Source organism: Pteropus alecto, unplaced genomic scaffold, assembly GCF_000325575.1.
Source record: "Pteropus alecto unplaced genomic scaffold, ASM32557v1 scaffold79, whole genome shotgun sequence".
NCBI classification, from domain to species: Eukaryota; Metazoa; Chordata; class Mammalia; order Chiroptera; family Pteropodidae; genus Pteropus; species Pteropus alecto.
This window is the reverse complement of record NW_006494612.1, coordinates 19,467,449-19,487,623: the sequence shown is the minus strand read 5'-3', so window position 1 is coordinate 19,487,623 and position 20,175 is coordinate 19,467,449. Positions and strand designations below refer to the sequence as shown.

Here is a 20,175-nt window from a genome sequence, read left to right as displayed (position 1 = left end):
AACTCTAGCTTCTAAATAGCTCCTGATAGGATAGCCTCCCTACCTTCTTATTCTATTTTGGAAGTCTCTTAGGTTTTTGATCTTGGATATAAATTTTAGAATTAGCTTGTTATGATTCACAAAACGATAAGGGGATATTTTTATTGAAATTGAATCTACATATCATTTTTGGGAGAATTGACATATTTTTTTAACATTCTTTCCATTTACATGTTGAACATGCTTATTTATTGAGTAACTTTAATATTTTTTAGTAAAGTTTTATAATTTTCTCCATATAGGTCTTATATTTGTTTTGTTACATTTGTTCTTCAATTAAATATTTGTTCTTGTACAATATTTACTTGTTCTTTTCTTGCAGCACTGGATAAAACAAGTGCAGTAATAATAATCATCCTTTTTTGGGGGGCTTGATTTTATAGGAAATATTTATAATATTTTCCTATTAAGAATACTTGTTATGGTTTTCTTTAACTCAGGAATCGGTGCTAAGTTTGCCAAACATTTGTCTTTATCTACTGATTATATGATTTTTACATTTTCTAATATTAAATCACTCTTGCTTGCCTGAGATAACCCAAATTACTCATGGTTATACAGCTGTACATTCTGTTTGCTAATATTTTATTTAGGCTTTGTTTCTTTTTGGTGGGGGCAATAAGATTTGTTACATAATATTATTAATTACCAAATGTTAAATGCTAAAAGTGATTTAAAAGACACATGTAATCACAAACAATACAACCCGACTTACAAAAATGCATATATCCTTAAGGATGTGTTTGTAAAGCATTCCATCCTTTGGCCATGGCAGACTAGGAATTTCTATGAGCACTTTCACTGAGCAAAACTAGATGAAATGGCCATTCTCTGCCTCCCTGTGTCCAGAGAGGGTGGAGTGAGTCAGGTTCTAAGAGACTACATTTGTGTTGGCTAACGGAACTAGGAAACAAATCCTAGAAGAAACTTAAATTTAAATTTAAGGAATCCTACCTGGATATTTACAGATCTGGTAAGGAATTGGACTTAGAGAGAAGAGAAGATTAATATAATTTGAATATATTTTAAGCTTTCTCTCCTTATATATGAATGATAAACCCATATGAAATATAGGTGAAAATATAAGCGTGACTGCACCTGGAATTGACCAACAGGAAAATCCTAGTGAAGATAATTGTCCTAAGAAGATGATAGTGAAAATAAATAATGCAAATCAAAAAATAGAAAAGCAATTTAGAAACCCTAAATACCTTTCTAATCTCTTTATAAAATAATTGCTTTATATAAGCATTAGAGAAAATGCATTAATAACAAGGTGTGAGGGTACCTGTCCAGTTTGCCTTCGTTTTCTCCTAGGTGGTGCTGGTGTCCCTCCACTTCCCAAGAGAATGATCCCAGATTCATTTTTGGTGCTGAAGGACAGGTTGATTTCTGTTCCCACATCAATTGGCACAGGGGGCAGCTCCACAAAACCTGGCTTGGGGAAGCTAACAGTGTAAACATTCTTTGGGTAAAAAGAGAGAAAACAAGAAAGCATTAGAAATGAATGAAAATTTAAGTTAGTTTCTCCATCCTACTCACCCTCCTCAATGCACTCAATGTTATCATATACATCGTAGTTTTAGAAAGCATGAACACCCATAGTCACATGGAGAGTTTAAGAGCAATTGAAGAAATAGTATTTCTAGCTCTAAATGAATTTTCTGAGCAATTTGGGTTAAAATAAAAATTCTGGCCTATGTTTTTATTCTTGAACTTTTGATTTAAAATATAGAAGATTATCATTGATAGATAAAATTTTCTTTTGGTTTAAATCTATCTTGCTAAATCTCCCTTGAAAATGCTCTAATTAATCCTTTGAATACCTTCTATCAACTATTTGTTTATGTTTCATAGTTGAGTATGACCATGTCTCTGTCAGCATTCTTCCTCCATGATGAGCCTAAGGTAAAGAAGCTCATTGCTATCAAGTGTATAAATATACTCTAGAGGAATTTAAAAAATTCTAAATCTTAACAACAAATAACTCAAACATTTCATAGTCCAGTTTTCCTCTCACAAAAATAGTATCATTGTTGTTGTTGATAATAAATTTAAACAGCAACATTTTAGACAGTAACAAAATGCAAAAGGAAGAAGTAAAAATCACACCCCCATCCCAAAGCTGTGATTTTTATAATTCGTTCATTAATTCATTCATGCATATATTCATTCATTTATGAACATAGTCCACTTCCTCTCTCCTCCTCTCTGTTTTTAAACTGAATCATGATGGGCATGTTCATTTGTAACTTCTTTTTTTTCACTACATATGTTGGAGATATCTGTCATTAAACATAGATCTCATCATTATTTTTAATTCATATAATTCCATTGTAAGAATGTGCTAGGATTTAGTTAAGCAAGCCCATGTAGTTGGGCCATGTAGTTGTGCTAAAAAGGCTCATTTTAAAAGGCCTGGATTTTGCTGGCATAGAAGCAAGGAATCTTTTAACGAGGGATATTTTCCCTCATAGTGTTTCAGGCCCAGTTAAGCTGACATAAGTGTTGTAAAATATATAATCTATTTTCTATTCCAATTTTCAAATCATAGAGTTTTGGGTAGTTTAGATAAAACCACTGTGTAGACTTTTCAATATTTATCCACATCAAATTTATACTTCATATTTTAGTTGCAGAATAATTCCTGGTTACTGAAAAGTGCCTTTACAGAATAATCATTTACACACATATAGGCTATTCATTTTCTGGACAGTTTTTCATCCTCATGTATATATCTTTTGCATGTGGATGAGAGTTAGGCTTTGGAAAATTAAAACTGTTGGTAAAACTTTAAGAGGCCAGAATGAATACTTAGAGATTCAATCCGGTATGAATTTCCTTTTTCCTTATTCCTAAGCTTCTCAGGGTGGATATCTATGGCTAATTCCAAATTGGAGCCTGTAACTTTGCACAAAAAGACCCTGAAAGTTCTATTCCAGTCTTTAAACTTGATATTTCAGTGGTGGATTCACTTTTTCTTTTTCCCGGTTCTCTAATCATTTCCCATTGCAATGCTTTAAAATAATTTTAGTTGGAGGGAGCAGCTAAAATGAATAGTTGTGTCTTATTAGGGTAATTAAAAATTTATAAGGATGTGGCAATAGTTAAACCAGTCTGTGCATATATTAAACTCCAGTGAATTGTACATTTGAAATGGGTAAATTGTATGGTATGTGGATATCTCAATAAAGCTGTTTTACCAAAAGATATGTATATATAAATATGGTATATTTAATATTTTCTTTTAAAAAGAAACTCATCAAATTCAGAATTCAGATAAAATTCTTACTAATATTTGCTGATGACTGTTGGCTCTTGTTTATAGATATTTTAAGAGAGCAGAGCTGGGACCTGTGTTTCTCTCTCAGGTGGGTCAGCCCCTATTGAAGAATCAGGGCAGAATAGTCAAGTAGAATCAGGGGGCTGCTGGGCTGCTTTGGCAAAAGTGAAAAGACATTTAAGATATCTGATAACAGGGGACTTTTCAGCCATGTCAAAGACAGGTCTTTGTAGATGGTTCCCAGTCTGCGCATTTTCAGAGAAAAGGAGATTTGACTTCCTGGCTGTAGATGAGATGCTATGCATTAATAATTAAGGTATAATTTATTACTAGCTATTTGTGTAAACTCTAACACATTCCAGAAAAGCTATATATGATACATAAAAATGAAATAAATTTAAAATAGATGACAAAAATGAGGAAAAAGGAAAAAATAGAGTTGGAAAGGAAGAGAGAATCGAAAAAGAGATGAATATTAAAATATATGCTATGAAGTACTATAGATGTGGGAAACTGGCTCACAATTTTGGGTCTTCCTAGTATCATTTTCTAGGTTGGGTTGATTACAGTCATTTATAGAAGTGCTCCAATCTTGCTTTATCGTTTACATCTAGCTAAGACTAGGGTCAGTCAGAATTCACAACATATTAACAAGGGACTGGTTCCTGTAAGAGCACCCAAACTAAATAAGTGAAATTGGATACGAATGTATTTAGGAAGCCAATAAAAACAAACTAACCTCCAGGGAACACCCTTTGATAACACCAACATAATCAGGGCTGCTCAGTATATTATACGGAGTTCTTGAAATTTCAATATCTTTGAGGCAGCCAGAATATTTCTTCAAATTTACTTCTGGCCTGTTGAAAAGTTACATGGAAAACAAAAGCAACATTATTAGGGCAAGGTCAGTATAGTATCTGTGACTACTGGTCACAAGCCATGTAGAGAACACTGACACACAAATGGGCACATGTCTCTCATAACTGTTCACATGTGCACACATGTACCCAGAAAACTGTGCTTCCATTTTCTACTGGTTAGATTAAGTGGATGTTAATACCAGCTTGCAGAAGGAATCTTTATGTATTTCTTTTTCTCCTTTAAAAAAATAATCTCATCCCCAGCGTTTAAATACTACAAGATACAGGAATTGACTGACTTCTTAAGTTCATCATATGCATGTTATTGTATTTCTTTTTTCCACCAAAGAGCAAAGAATTGTGTAGGTAGCATAATCAAACCATACACCAAAAAACGTTAAATAAAATCTTATTCAAAATTTAGGGAAAAAATTCGGAAACATTTATTTTGAAAATAAAATATTTCTGTCATTAAGACTTTTTTGGGGGCAGCTGAAGAAAAAGATAATTTTATATTTCTCTTTAAAACTTTTTAACTAAAACAAAGCCTAAGGGACATCTTAGGCTATGTAATCTTTTGGATTACATAGTTTTAAAAAAGATACTTTAAAATTGGATTTACAGATTGACCCCAAAGTTCTTATTTTATATCGGAGCAATAACAAAATGAAGCAACCAAAGACACAAAACATACTTTAATTTTTCCAATGAAGTTGAAAATGGCTTCTATACCCAAACTACACGTGAATGTCTACATTTTGATCACTAATTCTTAAAAAGAAATAAACATGCTAGCACACAGTAAGTGCTCAACAAACATAAGCTAGCGGGATGTCACTAATAATGATACTTCTTTATTTAGTCTATAGAATTGCTAGTAAATTGAACTTCCTGTAATGATGAAAATATTCTGTTCTCCACTGTCCAAACAGTAGTGACTAGCCACAGGTCGCTATTGGCAATTGAAATGTAGCTTATGCAAAGGAGAAACTGAATATTATTATTTCATTTTATCTAATTTAAAGTTAAATTAAGCCACTATAGCTAGTCACTACCGTATTGAACAGTGCAGATCTGCAGGTATAGAAAAAAAATACATTTTTGCATCTGTAAAAACTGTCCAATCAATACCAAAATACTATACTTATTAGGATAATAATTAATTATATCCACATTGTCCCATGATGCCAGGATTCCCTTTTCTGTCTTAATAAAAAAACATATGGCATGAGGAAAAACAAGTGGGAATGCAAATCAGAACTTGGCAGTGTGTATCAGATGATTTATGTCATGCCAGGTATTTGTTCTGTTTTTAACTCTCTCTCTGGAACTGCTTTATTTTATTTGATCATTTCCCCGTGTTCCCAAGGTCTTCTCTTTCTGCTCAGTTAGTTGGTTATTATGTAGAACACACCCAACTGGAGGGTGAGAATCTTGCTTATATCCTTATTGTATAAAGGGAGGGAATGGGCGAATTTCATTCGCAGTGTTCATTTGTTTCCATATTTTCTTTTAGAGGAAGACTGATTTATCACAATTTTTTTCTGAGATCTTCTCAGTAAAGCAAATCACTCTTACAAGTTATATATTTCACATCTCATGGAAATACAAAAACCATTTCAAAATGCAATGATTTATCAAGCTCAATGTTATGAAAATAACAGGGCATAAGCAATCACATATGGTGATCAAACTCCTAATGGTAACTACAGGCCCCTGTTTTCTCTGTTTGCCTCAAAGGCAAAATTACAAAGCTACACAGTGTCATTCCAGAGTTTCATTAGCATATATTTCCATTAAGAGCCGGCCTTTGCCTTTTAGCCATCTTAGCAAACAATACGACTGGTCTCATAACTATCGTGATAAAAGAAACTTTTTTTGCACTTTCATTTCTATATATTCTAGTTTCTGGCCTTAAATGTCTAGTTTTGCTTTAAAAATTTCTTGGTTCAGTTCATCTTTATTATCTCCTTTCCAGAAATATGGCATGGTTAGGCTCTGAAATACCAAAACGCCAGGCTTGAGCTCTAGCCAGCGTGAGCCAGCCTGCACCTCTCTGGAGTTTGATCAGACACTGACAAGAGGCTTGTTGCTAATAGCTTTCATGCTAACATCACTCTGGAAATAGGAATTAAAATGCTCCCGAGAAGCTACGGGGACTGTCCGTAAACTTCTTCACTGTTAATGCAAACACTTGTAGTAAACAGTATTTCCAAAGATTCCTTTTATCTGGCTTCAGAGTTAATTCTAAATAAACACGGCAATAAATAAGCAGCTTTGCCAAGAGGTGCAAGGGCTGTGTAAACATTTGCTTATTTTCAGGCTCGCAAAAAGCAACAAGGCAGTGGTGAGCATGTGGGAGCACAGGTTGATTGTTCAGCAGACGACATGGTACCAGAGAGACCAGAGTCTGGAGCTCAACCCAAGAGACTGCTTTGATCTGTTCCCCAGAACTAGATTATGCCCATAAATTTGACCATCTGCCTTTCTTGTGGGTGCTGCTGAGTGTGTGCACCAGGGGGCACTGTGCTCAGGTGGTTGAACAAATAAGCAAAGAAAATCATCTGGTGAAGTAAGTTCAATTGCAGCCCAACTGATAATGAATAAGCAGCAGCATCTTTATAAGCAAAGGCATGAGAACTATCTCAGAATGCATTACTTGCTCATGAAATGAACTGTGAATGAAGCTGCATAGCTGTCTCTCTGCTTCTGCACCGCTGCTTTATCTAAGAAGCCACATTTACCCAACCCATGCACTTGAAGAAGACATGCATAAATTTAAATTTTACCTTGCTTTCATACTAGGTCAATGGGAAGGAAAAAAAAAAAACACGATTTACTTATAATTGCATTTTATTTAGTAAACAATAAACTTTAACCATAAATCTTTCTAAAATGCATCTCATAGGGATCTTCAAAGGAAAGGAATTTAAAAATCAACAGTGCAGAAAACAGACATATGTCCTTGACCACAGTAAAATTAGAATCCAAATATGACTATTTCCTATACTAGTCTGTTGAAAACTTGTATTTTGAAATATGAACTTAAAGCATTCATTTCTCTCAATCTTATGAATGGAAAAATGTGCAAACGTTATGCTGAGGTATTTATGACTAGCTTCTATTGTCTCTCAGAGAGCTTGAAGTTAATACATGTAAAATATTTTATATTTACCAGATCTTTTGAACTTTATCAAAATAACAGCTATGAATTCATAGCTCCTTGATTAGTCACAAACATATATATATATCTAAAATTGTTTTGAAATAATGTACAATACCAAAGACATATTATATTTATAAAATGCTGCACTGTGAAAGTAAAAACATCTAGCAATAAAGACTCATTAATCTGCAAACTAATACATATACTCATCTCAATAAAGTTATATACACATTTGCAGATAATTCCTAAAAATCACTTTATAGTAATTAAAACCAAGTCTTCAGTAAATAAATGAAGCTATGCTTGGACAGCCTTATTTTGACTATATTTTTAATTCACTCATAGAGTATTTAGTTAATGATCTTGCAAAGTAAGTCTTAGACTTGAACAGATTCTGAATCCCTAGTATTTATATGGTACTTGGCACATGGGAGATGCTCAACTAACACTTATTGAATGACTAACTGCATTTCTATTCAAATACATTTGATTTGTAATGATTTTTCTTATCAGATACTTTAAATCTATATTCCTAACACAAATATCTTATAAAGTAGATAAATGCAGAGCCAGTTTATCTACATTTCAACTTATGCTTTTCAACTTATACCCTTGAAAAACTGGAATTACACAGTTGCCTGGTCTACTAGTTTAGATACAGGGAGAAGAGTAAACCTCAGTCTGTGTGCTAGGTATCATAAAATGAAGTTGAAGTTCTGTTGCTCATTTGGAAAATATGTAAATAATTGACTACTATACTTTTTAGTTATTCTGGGATCCCTCCAATTGTAACATGTCTTTTTTTAGAGTAGAAATACCTAAACAAGATTTTTTAACCATTAAAAACTAACTAAACAAAACAAACCAAAAATAAAAAACATGGTAGTCTGTATTTATAATAAACTTTTATGGTTTAACCAAACCAATTCATCCCATTTTAATTAAATTGAATTAACATTCGGCACCAAATACTCTAACTTTAATTTCTTATAAGATGTTTTATAACAAGCAGTAAATGAATTAAATACCACATGAAATATTTTCCAACATTTTTTAGTTACTTGTATATACTTTTTGAACTAACTACACTAGGTTATATGGATCTCCTCATCCTGTAATCTAAAAAAAATATATGAGAAATTAAAAAAAAAATATGTTGGCATGGGCACAAGAATAACTAATACAGCTTTAGCATTAGGCACATGGGAAAGCTCCACTACACCATTATCACGCTAATGCTTAGCAAATAGATTATAAACACAGCATCCTGGAACACTGACTAATTTTTAGAACACTAAGCAATGTCAGTGTGCCATTATCTCCAGTGAATATGCAAGGAGAACAGCAATTACAAGACCCACATTCAACTCTAGTGTCCACCTTTAATTACTTTTATAATCCTTTTCCTCAGGTGAATGTAAAGAAACTAATGAGTCCCAACCATCTCTTCAACAAGGATATCAAATTAATCTTTTGGTTTCTAAATCCTGGTGTTGTAACATGCAACATGATTTTTTTTTTTTTTGATTAGGCCTTTCTGCAACTAAAGGTTACATGACATTCCTGTTGTCATTAAACTTCAGAACTTTAGTGAGCATAGTGGTCATTTAATTAAAGCTTAATTCTTAGCTCTAAATATACACTAAATTACCTCAAGTTTCTCAGTGTTGGCAGACCGCCAAAATATATTTTGTCATCTGCTTTCAAGTCAAGACCAAAATTGTTTCCAGATGATGAAGTTGCTATGTTCTCCTCCTGGTTAGTATCTATATCTATAATTGATATGTTGGCTGTAAAGGAGAGAAATATTTTAATATTTTACCTGAGCAATACCAACCACATCTATATCATCACTGTTACTTCGAGATATATTTACTTTAGTTCTTGAATTAACATTGACTTTTTCAATCACTTGTACTGTATATGACTATTTCATAATTGCAAAAACAGCATCAATAAAATACATTATTAACCTATTCACAAGGAGAGCATAAAGATAATATCCTGAACATCAATGAAGGCAAACCAATTGTGATAATAGAAGTTTAGATAGATGGGCATAAAGGAACCATTTGACATAGTTTTTTTGTAATATAGATAAATAATTAGAATATAAAGTAAGGTAATTAAGATATACATATCTGATTAGGAGTTAGATTATTAATTAGAAATACACTGAATCTGTGGCTCCTTCTATACATTTCAGCATCCACAGAAGTACTGAGGCTTAGGCTCACCCACAAAGAGATGCAGATGGGATGGTTGTATATGGAAGTGAAGAGATGGGATGTTTGGTTCTGTAAGATGATAGGGGTCCTCGTCCGCTGTAAATTACACTTTTGGTGTGTGATGCAGAGTGTTGTGAGAGAGGTACATACAGTCTTCATGCCTTAGGTGTTAAAAGTATTTCTAATGTGATGAGGATAACAATTCAGAAATAGAAAAAAAAAAAAAAAGAAAACAGAGAGGCACTTCTCTGTTTACATTGCTTTGTTCAGAAAGTAGATGGGAACCGCTTCTCTCACTGATTTCTCCCCTTCATTTTCAAGAGTCAAGCCAGACTATTTCTGAATGATGTGCTTCCTCACCATAATATTTGCTTAGGCCCAGATTTTAACTGCTTATATATTTTGAATCCTTGATGCATATTGAGCCATTAGTTCATTAATATGACAGATTTGGCCTCTAAATCTTTGCATAATATAGGATCTGAATTAGTAAGGGTCTGAACAATGGCCATTTGAACCAATGGATTATAATGACATTTCTAAATGTTTATACTTTAGAAAGCTAGTTCCTTGGATGTTCCTGGTTCAAATAAATATGATCAACACTAGATTAAGCAAAAATTAAACATATATTTTAGTATTACGGCTGCCCAGATCTTTTAAAATGCTGATATGCAATGTAATGCTCCAACAAAGGGACGTAGGGCAAGAAGTATTTTCCAAATTTATTTGACCATGGATCATTATTATTTTCCTTCAACTTATCATCTTTTAGAATAGTGTTCTTTAGAAAACAAAGAGGAATATCAAACTCCAAAATTCCATTATAATCTGTAGCCTTTCCATTCCACAAGGAAGTCTTCAACAAAACCAAACACAATTGCCTTTATAAATGACCAAAATAAAATACCCAAACCTATTAAGACCTCGAATCTTCAAAATAGATTTTGTAAAAATAAACAAACAACAACAAAAAACCTAAAAAAAGAAATCGTCATATTACAAATATTGAGCAAATTAAGATTTTAAAATTTAATTACTTTCATATGCATATTAATTTTATACACACATTTTTTTGGCCTGATTGGTGGCTATAATTAAAAAATTATAAAACTCTTTTCATGACTTTCCCATACATTTTCCTTTTTATCCAGATCCACAAAATAGTTTTCATATGAGGTTGTTGACTGAAAACTGAAAATAGCCTCTTTCTAAGGACTTGGTGCATTTTTTAATGGTGTCTGTGAAAATGAGATTTTGTCTCTATCTCAGGTAAGGCAGTGAGTGCTGGTAGTTTTCTTCCTTCTTCCTGAGAGAATATATGAATTTTTCGAAGTCATTCTAAGAAGAACTGATTAAAGAGCAGAACCACGATTGAATCGAAACTCACTGGCCCAAGTGTTAACTCTGGCAGAGAGACATAGGGTGGCATATTTTTACCGATTTAAAGGAAAGGCTTTACTGTAGCCTCCATGAGTGATAGCGATGAAATGGGTACTACAATGAAATGCTAACACTTGCTTTTATTTCTTGCCCTATTTCTTTCCCTCACAGAATAACTATTAACATAAAATTTCAGAGTTGACAAATTCAGACATCATTTATGGGTAAGCAGGAAAATAAGGATTTTATTAAATACCAGACACAGGGTAAGGGCTTAAATAGCATTTTATAATTGGTGCTGAGTTGTTATACACAAATTGTTTTTACTTTGGTAATTCTTTTCTTTTCCTTCTTAGTCCATTAACAATCTAGATGTCCTTTCTCAATCTTGTGTCCGCACTTGGGAGATCTGGCACACTGCTATTTGTAGCAGACTGTGGTTCTACTAACTGACTTTCAGGGAAGGGAGAATGCCTCCTAAAGGAGTCATTTGAATTTCAAGGGACAGTGCTTTTATAAACTAGTTGAGAATAATTTATGTGAAATGACTAATCTGGTCACTGAAAAGGAGCTATGACCCACATTGCTGAAGCCTTATTTGAATTCTTATCCCTATCTTATCTGCGGAATCTGATCTTGCTAAAAATCCAAGTGACCTTCCTAGAGCTAAACCCAATGGGGTCCTTTTGGCCCTTATCTTGCTCCATATCTATGTAGTATTTGATGTTGTTAACATTTCCTTCCATGTAGGAAGTTTCCTCTTCGCTTCCGTAATGCCAACTTCTCCAGCTTCTCTGACCTTTCCAAACTCATTCTCACTCTCTTTTCCCAGGACTTATTTCTTTGAACATTTCCCTGTTCAAAGGCTCATTCTACCACTTCTCAGGTTTTAGCTATGTGGGTAACCTTACTATATATGTTGGTAGCTCAGAAACACATATGACTAAATCTGATTTTTGCCTAAAAGTCCACATTCAACTGGTGAGACACCATCATTTGCATATCTCCTCAGTACTTCAAATTAATCATATTTCACATCAGAAGGATGATCTTTTTACTCTCAAATCTGTATTATTTATTTTATTCTGTAGCACTATGACCCCCACTCAGTCTTCTAAATTATAGTCATCCTGACTTTCTCCTCACCATCCCACATTTAATCAGTCAACAAAAGCCTTACTAATTTCATCTCCTAAATAACTCTATCTGTCCTATTTTTGAAAACAGCTTTACCAAAGTAGAATTGACATAGTATAAGTTACTCATGTTTAAAGTGTACAAATCAACAAATTTTGAGATGTGTATATATCCATGAAACCATCGACACAATCAAGAAAATGAACCCATCCATCACCTCGAATGTTTCCTTATGCCTCTGTGTCATCCTTCCTTCCATTTTCTCCCTGTATAACCTATCCACAAGTGACCTCTATCTGCTGTGATTATAAGTTCGTTTGTGTTTTCTGTATAATTTTACATGAATGTACTCTTTTTTGTCTGCTTTCACTCAGGATAATTATTTTGATATTCATCCATTTTGTGTGCATACTAAAAGTTCATTATTTTTATTGCTAAATAGTATTCCATTGTGTGGGTATATGACAATTTGTACATTCTCTCATCTATTGATGGGTGTTTGAGGCTTTTGTTTTGTTTTGTTTTGTCTTAGCATCACAAATAAAGGTGCTATGAACATTTGGGTACAAGTCTCTGTATGGATATATGCTTTCACGTGTCTTGGGTAAATACTTAGAAATGGAATGGCCGGTTAATATGGTAGATGTATATTTAACCTTTTAAGAAACTGCCAACCTGTTTTCCAATGTGATTGTATCATTTTACACCCACATCAGCAGTATAGAAGCATTCCAATTGTTTCATATCCTTGCCTGCTCTGGGTATGTTCACTCTTTTTAATTTTATACATTCTAATAACCACATAGCGGTATCACATTGTGGATTTATTTTGCATTTCCCTGGTGTCAAATCTCACTGAAACTCTTACTTCAAGCCATCATTCATCTCCTGCCTGGACTATTATTGGACCTAATTGGTCACTCTGCCTTCAGTTAGGTCTACTGAAAATCTATCTTCCTTATTTCTTTTTTCTCTGATTATTTCTTTCAAGTCCCCCATCCCTTTTGTGGAATCTTCCTTTATTATACATTTTCAATACTGCTGTTTACTCTAGGGTTTTGGATCATCTTATTCTAGATATGACTGCTCGCTTTTTCTCATTCTTATTCAACTACAACTATTTAAAACATGATGATGATGGCTAGTTACTCATTTGTCTCCTAGAGCTCTGCTGATCCTCAGATGCATGCAACTAATTGCTGGCCAATTACATAGCTTCCCTGGGCTGCTAACGATGCTAACAGTTAACCTTCAATACAACATGTCCAAAACAGAAAGCATCTTTCCTAGAAAAATGATTATTTTTCTTGTAATGAATAGCTTGGTAAATGGCACTGACATATTCTTGTTATTAAAGAAAAAACAAACAAAAAGAGAATCATTCTTGATATCCTTTTTTAAAAACTTAGCCCCCACATATCAATAAACTCCTCAAGTTTAAAACACTTAATATCTTTCAACTCCATTCTTTCTTTTCATTCTCTTCACTCTTCATCTGATTTACTGCATGCTGCAGTAGCATCCAAGACTGTCACAAATGTACCCTTCGAGCTGCTGCTAAAGAAACCTTACTAAAGCACAAACCCGATGGTGTGATGGTGTCACATCTTTGATTAAAACTATTAGTAGTTCCCCATAGCTCTCAGAATAAAGCTAAAACTCATTAGCTTAGCCCATACAGCTTTTTATGAACTGGCTCTGTCATCTCTCTAGCCTCATCTGATAATTTTCTGCCAATATTCATCTTGTTAGCCTATGGATTTACTTGTAATTATTAAAGCATTTCCCAAAGTGTATTCAGCAGAATGTTGGTATTGCGTACATAGACAGATTCTGGTGATCAAAGAAGGTTGAGAAATATGCCAAACTGAGTTAAACATTCTTCTTAACTATTATGCAGAGCCTCTAACACCCAACGTACATTGTATCTGTCTTACACAGGCACAATGTATTCAGCAGTATTCCAATTTATACAAGCATAAAAACAATTTTTATCTAAACTGAGGCATTTCTCCGGGGTTTATGTTCCAAGGAAAAGCATTTGTTTGGAAAAGGATGCACTATGATGTGTTATGCTCTCTGAGGCCTCCGGATTTTTACAACTTTCACTTCTCTGAAATGTCCAAAGATGCTTTTCATTCAGGGAAACCTCAGCTCCTGATTGTGCCTCAGGGGTACTCCCCTGGGAGGTGACCTCTCTGACTTAAATGTCTCTCTTCAGAGATTCCTATCCTGCTATACATACCTCTACGCAGCAAATAGCTTTCTGTCCTCTAACTGTTGATTTACTTGTCTATCTCCCCCATTAGACTATAAGTTCCTTGAAGTTAAGAATTTGTCATAGGCTTCATTTAGCTCTTGCATAGTACTTAGTTGGTGCCTGGCAGATTATTTGTTCAATGCAGGAATGGAGGGTGGTGTAAAGTTAAACCTAAATTTCCATGAAATCGTATGACCAAAATTAATTAGGTTTAATTATATAAACAGAGGTATCGACATTTTATTTGCAGATATTGGTAATGCTATAGTACATAGCATTAGGGAAATTATACTTAAATAACAATAGAAGCACACTAAGACCTAAAAGACTTTGATTTCTGGCTGTGAGATCATATGTATATGCTCTCATGTATGTCTGTCACCACACGTAAGTTTCAGCCTATGTTACCCTTTAATACCTGAACAAAATACCTGCTTATTTGAACAAATGAAATGATGTTTGTGAGCATGTTTTTAAAATGTTTTGGAACCACATAATGTTACATTATTGTTAATATTTATTTGCACACATATAAATTTTGGCATTTTTAAAAAGCAAAGAACCAGTAGCTGTGCTCTAACAACTCCTTCAAATTCTACCTGTGGGCCATGCTAAAGGAAACATCTTGGCAAAATAAGAAGAAAAGCACACAACCTTTTTAAACCTCATACAAGATATAATTTTACAAGTTGTAAGACAGTTTTATGCTTTCAAATTAAGCTCTCGGTTCCAAAAGAAAATGATAGAGAATCATTTGGCTCTTCAATCAGTCATGTCTAACCTAAACCACCTATAATCTAAGCCAAAGAAATGACTGTATCAATTTTTCATAGAATTTGTGAGTACCTAAAATTACAGACAGGGTCTTCCTTATGATTAGGTGCATGAGAGCTTTGGAGAGCATGATTAAGGTTCATACTGCATTATTACTATAGAAACTCACCTTGTTTTTGAATTCTTGAGAGGGTGAATGATTTCCATTTCCCATCATTATGGTTTTGATTGCTGACAACGGAAGCCATTCCTGAACCCAGATCATAGCTGACTTTTATGTGCCCATCAGCGAGCTCTACACTCATGAAATCTTTCTATTAATAGAGTAAAAAATATACCAGTGATTAGATACCCAGAGAAATATATCGGTATTCATTTTCCTTATGGGGTTTATATAGGCCCTTATAGCTAAATTACTGAATGTATTGATCTATAATTAAAATTCATTTTGAAAATAGAACTGGTATTACTATTTTACAAATGTTTGTGGGTGTGACATTATAGTACAAATGGTCACAACCAAATTACTAGGACATATCTTTTTATGACAAGAGTATAAAGTAGGTTCCTTTGAAAATATATTAAGTACACTAAAAATTTTGTTCTCTGAAAGAATTTACTAAGAAATATAGACCTGAAAAAAAATGAGGATTTTTAGAATCATCTTTAATCATAGGTCTCTAGAAGAATAAGGAAGTAGTTTTGCTGCTTCATGATTCCATACTGGGGGGACCTTTACTGGATGCTTCTCTTAAAGGATTCTATGGGGATTTATATTGAAAATAAATTATAATTATATTGTATATATAATTAAAGTTATCAATGAAACTATATAAGTACTATCTGCATCGCCCACTCTTGGCTATCACATAGCCATCCCCGACTTTTTTGAATAATAATTGATAATTTGATAATTAACTGATAATTGTATTGGAAATCTATAGAAAAGAAAAACATTTTCAATCTTGGAAGATCAGCTGTGTGTATCTTTACCAGGTCTCGTGTAGCAAGGTACATCAGCAAGGCACTTGAAGAAAATGTCCTGAACTTGAACATGACTGTGGAGATGTTGGGGTACCAGCGAATGGGGCGGCTGACCAATGCATAGCCTTCTCCATCAAACTGAATGGTCCCTTCACTATCTTCTACCTGAGGACTAAAGAGAGACATTTCACATGAATTAGACAATGTCTACTTGGTTTATCAGCATTCAATACATCAAACTGTCTTCTGAGACTGGACTGTAAGTTGTTGTAGGGCAGAAACTATATCAAATACACCTTCCGTTCTTCCACTTCCCTACATGTCCACTGCCACCATCCTGGACCAAGGAACCGCCATTTCTCACCTAGAGTGTTTAATAGCTAAGTCAATGATGTTTAAAATGCTTTATGTTTTGCCGAGGTATTTCGTGGAAAATTTTCTTGGTGTTTAAGTGTGTCTTAGTGGTATGAACTAGAGATGTTTTTAGATAAGTTGAGAATACATTATTACACTTGCAATATGCACAACATAACAGGGTGGAGGTTGGGGGAAATGGGTGAAGGTGGTCAAAGGGTACAAATTTAGAGTTATAAAGGAAAAAAAAAAACCATAATGGAATAGGTCCCTACTCTCTGAATACTTGTTATCCAATAGCTTTTTCTGGGACAGATTAGATTCAGATAATGAAGGATGCCTCTATTTGAGTGTTTGTTGATCTTTCCTCTTCACTAGAACGTAATCTCTATGAGACCAACTAGATAAGCCAGGCTCCATGCCAGGCACAAACTCAGTATTCAGTGTGGTACTTGGCTCATAGTAGAATCTGGTGAATGTTTGTGGAATGAAGAAAATTTTAGTATATATAGCAGATTGCCTCACAGAGATTATATTGACTGAATAATTAATGAATATCTAAGGTAAGTCTTGTAAATATAGCATTTTTAAAGGTTTCTTTTTCAAATGTAAAGTTATCTATCATCTATGTATCTATGTATCAATGTATCTATCATGTATGTATGTATGTATGTATGTATGTATGTATGTATGATCTATCTATCTATTCACCTATCTAATTGATGTTACAGAGTAAGTCTCAATTGTGGAGATATTTTTTAAACTTTAAATAGCTGCATATCAGCATATATTTGAATCTCTGAGATTGGAGTGTTGTAATAACTTGAGGGTAGAAAGGAGATATTGAGAAATATTATAGTAATGTCATCGTAAAATAACAGGGGCCTAGAATATTATTTGCATGAAATCTTGGCTAATGAGAAAAACAATAGTGTAAAAATATTAATGGGCTTGTGAAGGAAGAACTGTGACACACATTAGACAAATTAGCTTTCTATTCCTGGACCAGAGAGAAATTAAACTCTAAAGACAAAAGGAAAGGAAGAGTCTTATTGTGTCTTTCATAAATAGGTCTTTGTAATTTTAAATTTTATCTAATTTGGAATAAAATTGAATGATGTCTTAAAACTTTTTTTAATGTAAACTTAAAGATGATTTTTCAATATTCATGAAAAGTGCTAAATAAAATTTTGAGGAACTAAGTTAGCCTATTAACAGTATAATTTGTAGTAAATTTGTTAATATCGCCTTCATTATTATAACTATTATATCTGTTAAATTCTGGAGCATTACATTCTAGAGAAGAGAACATTGTGTAGAGTCTACTTTTAAGGAAAAGTTCTTTGAAGTTCTCAAATACTAGGAATTTGCATTATATACTGCCACGCTACAATGACAATCAGAAAGCGTTGTAGGAGTCACTATTGACAGTTTTCTGGATGCTTTGGCCCAAAGGATTGTCATTTATAGTTTAAAAAAATAAAATAAAAATAAAAACAACATAAAACCTTACTACACAATGTCAGGATAAGTATTAGAATCAAAACAAAAAATCGCATTTTATTTTTCTTATACAAAACTCTGGGATATTTATACCTTGATGTCCTCATGTCTAATCTATTTATTCTCTCAATGTATCATAGAAAAGATAGCAAATAAGACAGCAGGGACCCTGGAGTCTGATGTAGAATCTCACTAAGGCCCTGCTATAAGTCAGTTAACACAGGTTTAAATTTCTCAAATGTGAGCTTAAAGAATTAGATCACTGAATTTTTTCTAAGGCCCCTTCCTACTCCAATGCTATAGGAGATTCTCATATTCAAACAAAAGGCAAATCTGCAGAAAAGAGGTCCGTGCTGAGAACAGCTAGAGATATAGATGTAGATCAGGCTACTTCATTTCATTCATTGGCCAAAACCAAGTAAGTCTGGCCTTAAATTGGTGACTGAGATGTGGAGAGCAAAATAAGTCCTTTGATGACAAGAAGTGTAAGGGAGGGTTGACCCTGCTGACTGATAGATGTGGTAAAAATACACAGTTTTAGTGGAGAATTGGGCATTGAACATTGGTCAAACCAAGGCAAAGTTTGTGGGTGACTGGGCACTATGTATAGGTTGTGTTGTGGGCCTAGTACTCCTGAGCTTGGTGTCTTCAGCTGTGTGATTATACTTTGCATTCTACTGCCTTGACTTGGTGGTGCAAATATTAATATGCTGGGAAGAATGGTGTATAAACCTATGTGACGTCCACCTCTTACCAAAATTGTTTTTCCATTTGCCAATCCTATATAAGTGAATTCACATTTCTAAAGCATGTGATATAGCAGAACAAATTTCACTAGCTCTTTTTGGAAAACACATTGCCTTTAGCCTTCCTAACTTTGGTTTCACTCATCCCTTGCACTAGAATGCTCTCTACATTCTATCTGCCATCTCCTGTTTTGGACGTTTACTCTATGTCAAGGCTCACTTCCAATGTCACCTCCTCCATGAAGCAGATCTTGATGCCATTAACCCAATTTGAATAATTGTAGTGTACTCGGAGTTTACTTTTTTAAAGAGATTTTTTATTATGCCTTGCATTTTGACTATTAGTATTTCTCTCTTTGTTCCTTCTTGGCTATAAGTTTATTGATGCCTAGGACTGGACCATATTCATCCTAGTATCAGGAAGTTGTGAGTGTGAACAGCTGTAATCTGAAAATTGCATTATACATATATATGAATGCTATTATAATTAATTCACATACTTTATATATTATATAATATATATTATAATATGTTAAAATATAATATATATTATAATTAATACTATTATAATCAATTCACATACTTTACATACTAAAGGCACAGAGATCTTTGCAGAATTGATAATTAGTGATGTTATCTTAATTATCGTATGATATACACTGTTAAATAGATATTGATGTTTTGTTGATAATAGGCTTTTGACAATCCTACTTATAAATTTACCAGAAGAAATGCTTAGGGAAAAGTTGGTGTTGATTTGTGACTAGCAGAATATTAATGTGGACTCATTGTTTTTGTTGCACTGAAAGAATTTTACAAATAACATTCCATATTGGATTTCATTGGAGATTATTGACCAAACCACTTTAAACTACAAATGGCTCAGGCTTTTAAAATGTTCTCAATGCCATGTTGACAAGTCTTTAATGACAAAATAAATAGAGTTGGAGGTTAAAACTTTTAGAGAGACAATTTTAGGGGACTACTTTCTTCTCTGAAACTCTATAGAGATGGTGAGAAAAATATGTGACATGCATTCTGCCACATTAATAGAGAATTTGGTTCCTGGCAATGAGCACATGCCCTTTAAATCAGAAATAAAAAATGCAAACTTCTAACCTATTGATTTTAGAGTTGTTATGTATATATATTAATTTTCCGTTTATTTAATTTAATATAATTAAAAGCACTATAGGTTCAGTTGATTAGTGGGCTTTAAATTTTTTAAGCTCAGATATCCTCCATTATTAGCTAATTATTTTACATTCCAATTCAAGTTTATATAATAATATTTATTCTTTTTATGTGCTTTATATGCTTGTTAAATATTTCTAAATTCCTACATTTTAACCTCTTTATAATTGATGTATATTTTGGCATTTTCTACCAGCTTATCTTGGCCTCTTCTTCTCCTTCTCTACTAAAGCAGAATCTTCAAGGCCCATGGGTTTTTAT

At 33.5% G+C, this 20,175-nt stretch overlaps 1 protein-coding gene across 2 annotated transcripts in view; it reads right to left on the bottom strand.

Moving 5' to 3' along the window:
* LAMA2 (laminin subunit alpha 2) overlaps positions 1 to 20,175 on the bottom strand; it is a 493,622-nt gene that overhangs the window by 29,264 nt on the left and 444,183 nt on the right. The window contains exons 50-55 of one of the 2 annotated variants that reach the window (XM_006926157.1): positions 16,127 to 16,289; positions 15,303 to 15,447; positions 9,003 to 9,141; positions 6,975 to 6,986; positions 4,062 to 4,182; positions 1,328 to 1,504 (exon numbers count right to left, since the gene is read on the bottom strand). In XM_006926157.1, the coding sequence (XP_006926219.1) occupies positions 1,328 to 1,504; positions 4,062 to 4,182; positions 6,975 to 6,986; positions 9,003 to 9,141; positions 15,303 to 15,447; positions 16,127 to 16,289 (757 nt within the window). The remainder of the gene's footprint in view (positions 1 to 1,327; positions 1,505 to 4,061; positions 4,183 to 6,974; positions 6,987 to 9,002; positions 9,142 to 15,302; positions 15,448 to 16,126; positions 16,290 to 20,175) is intronic. The other variant, XM_006926158.1, reaches the window with a different exon arrangement.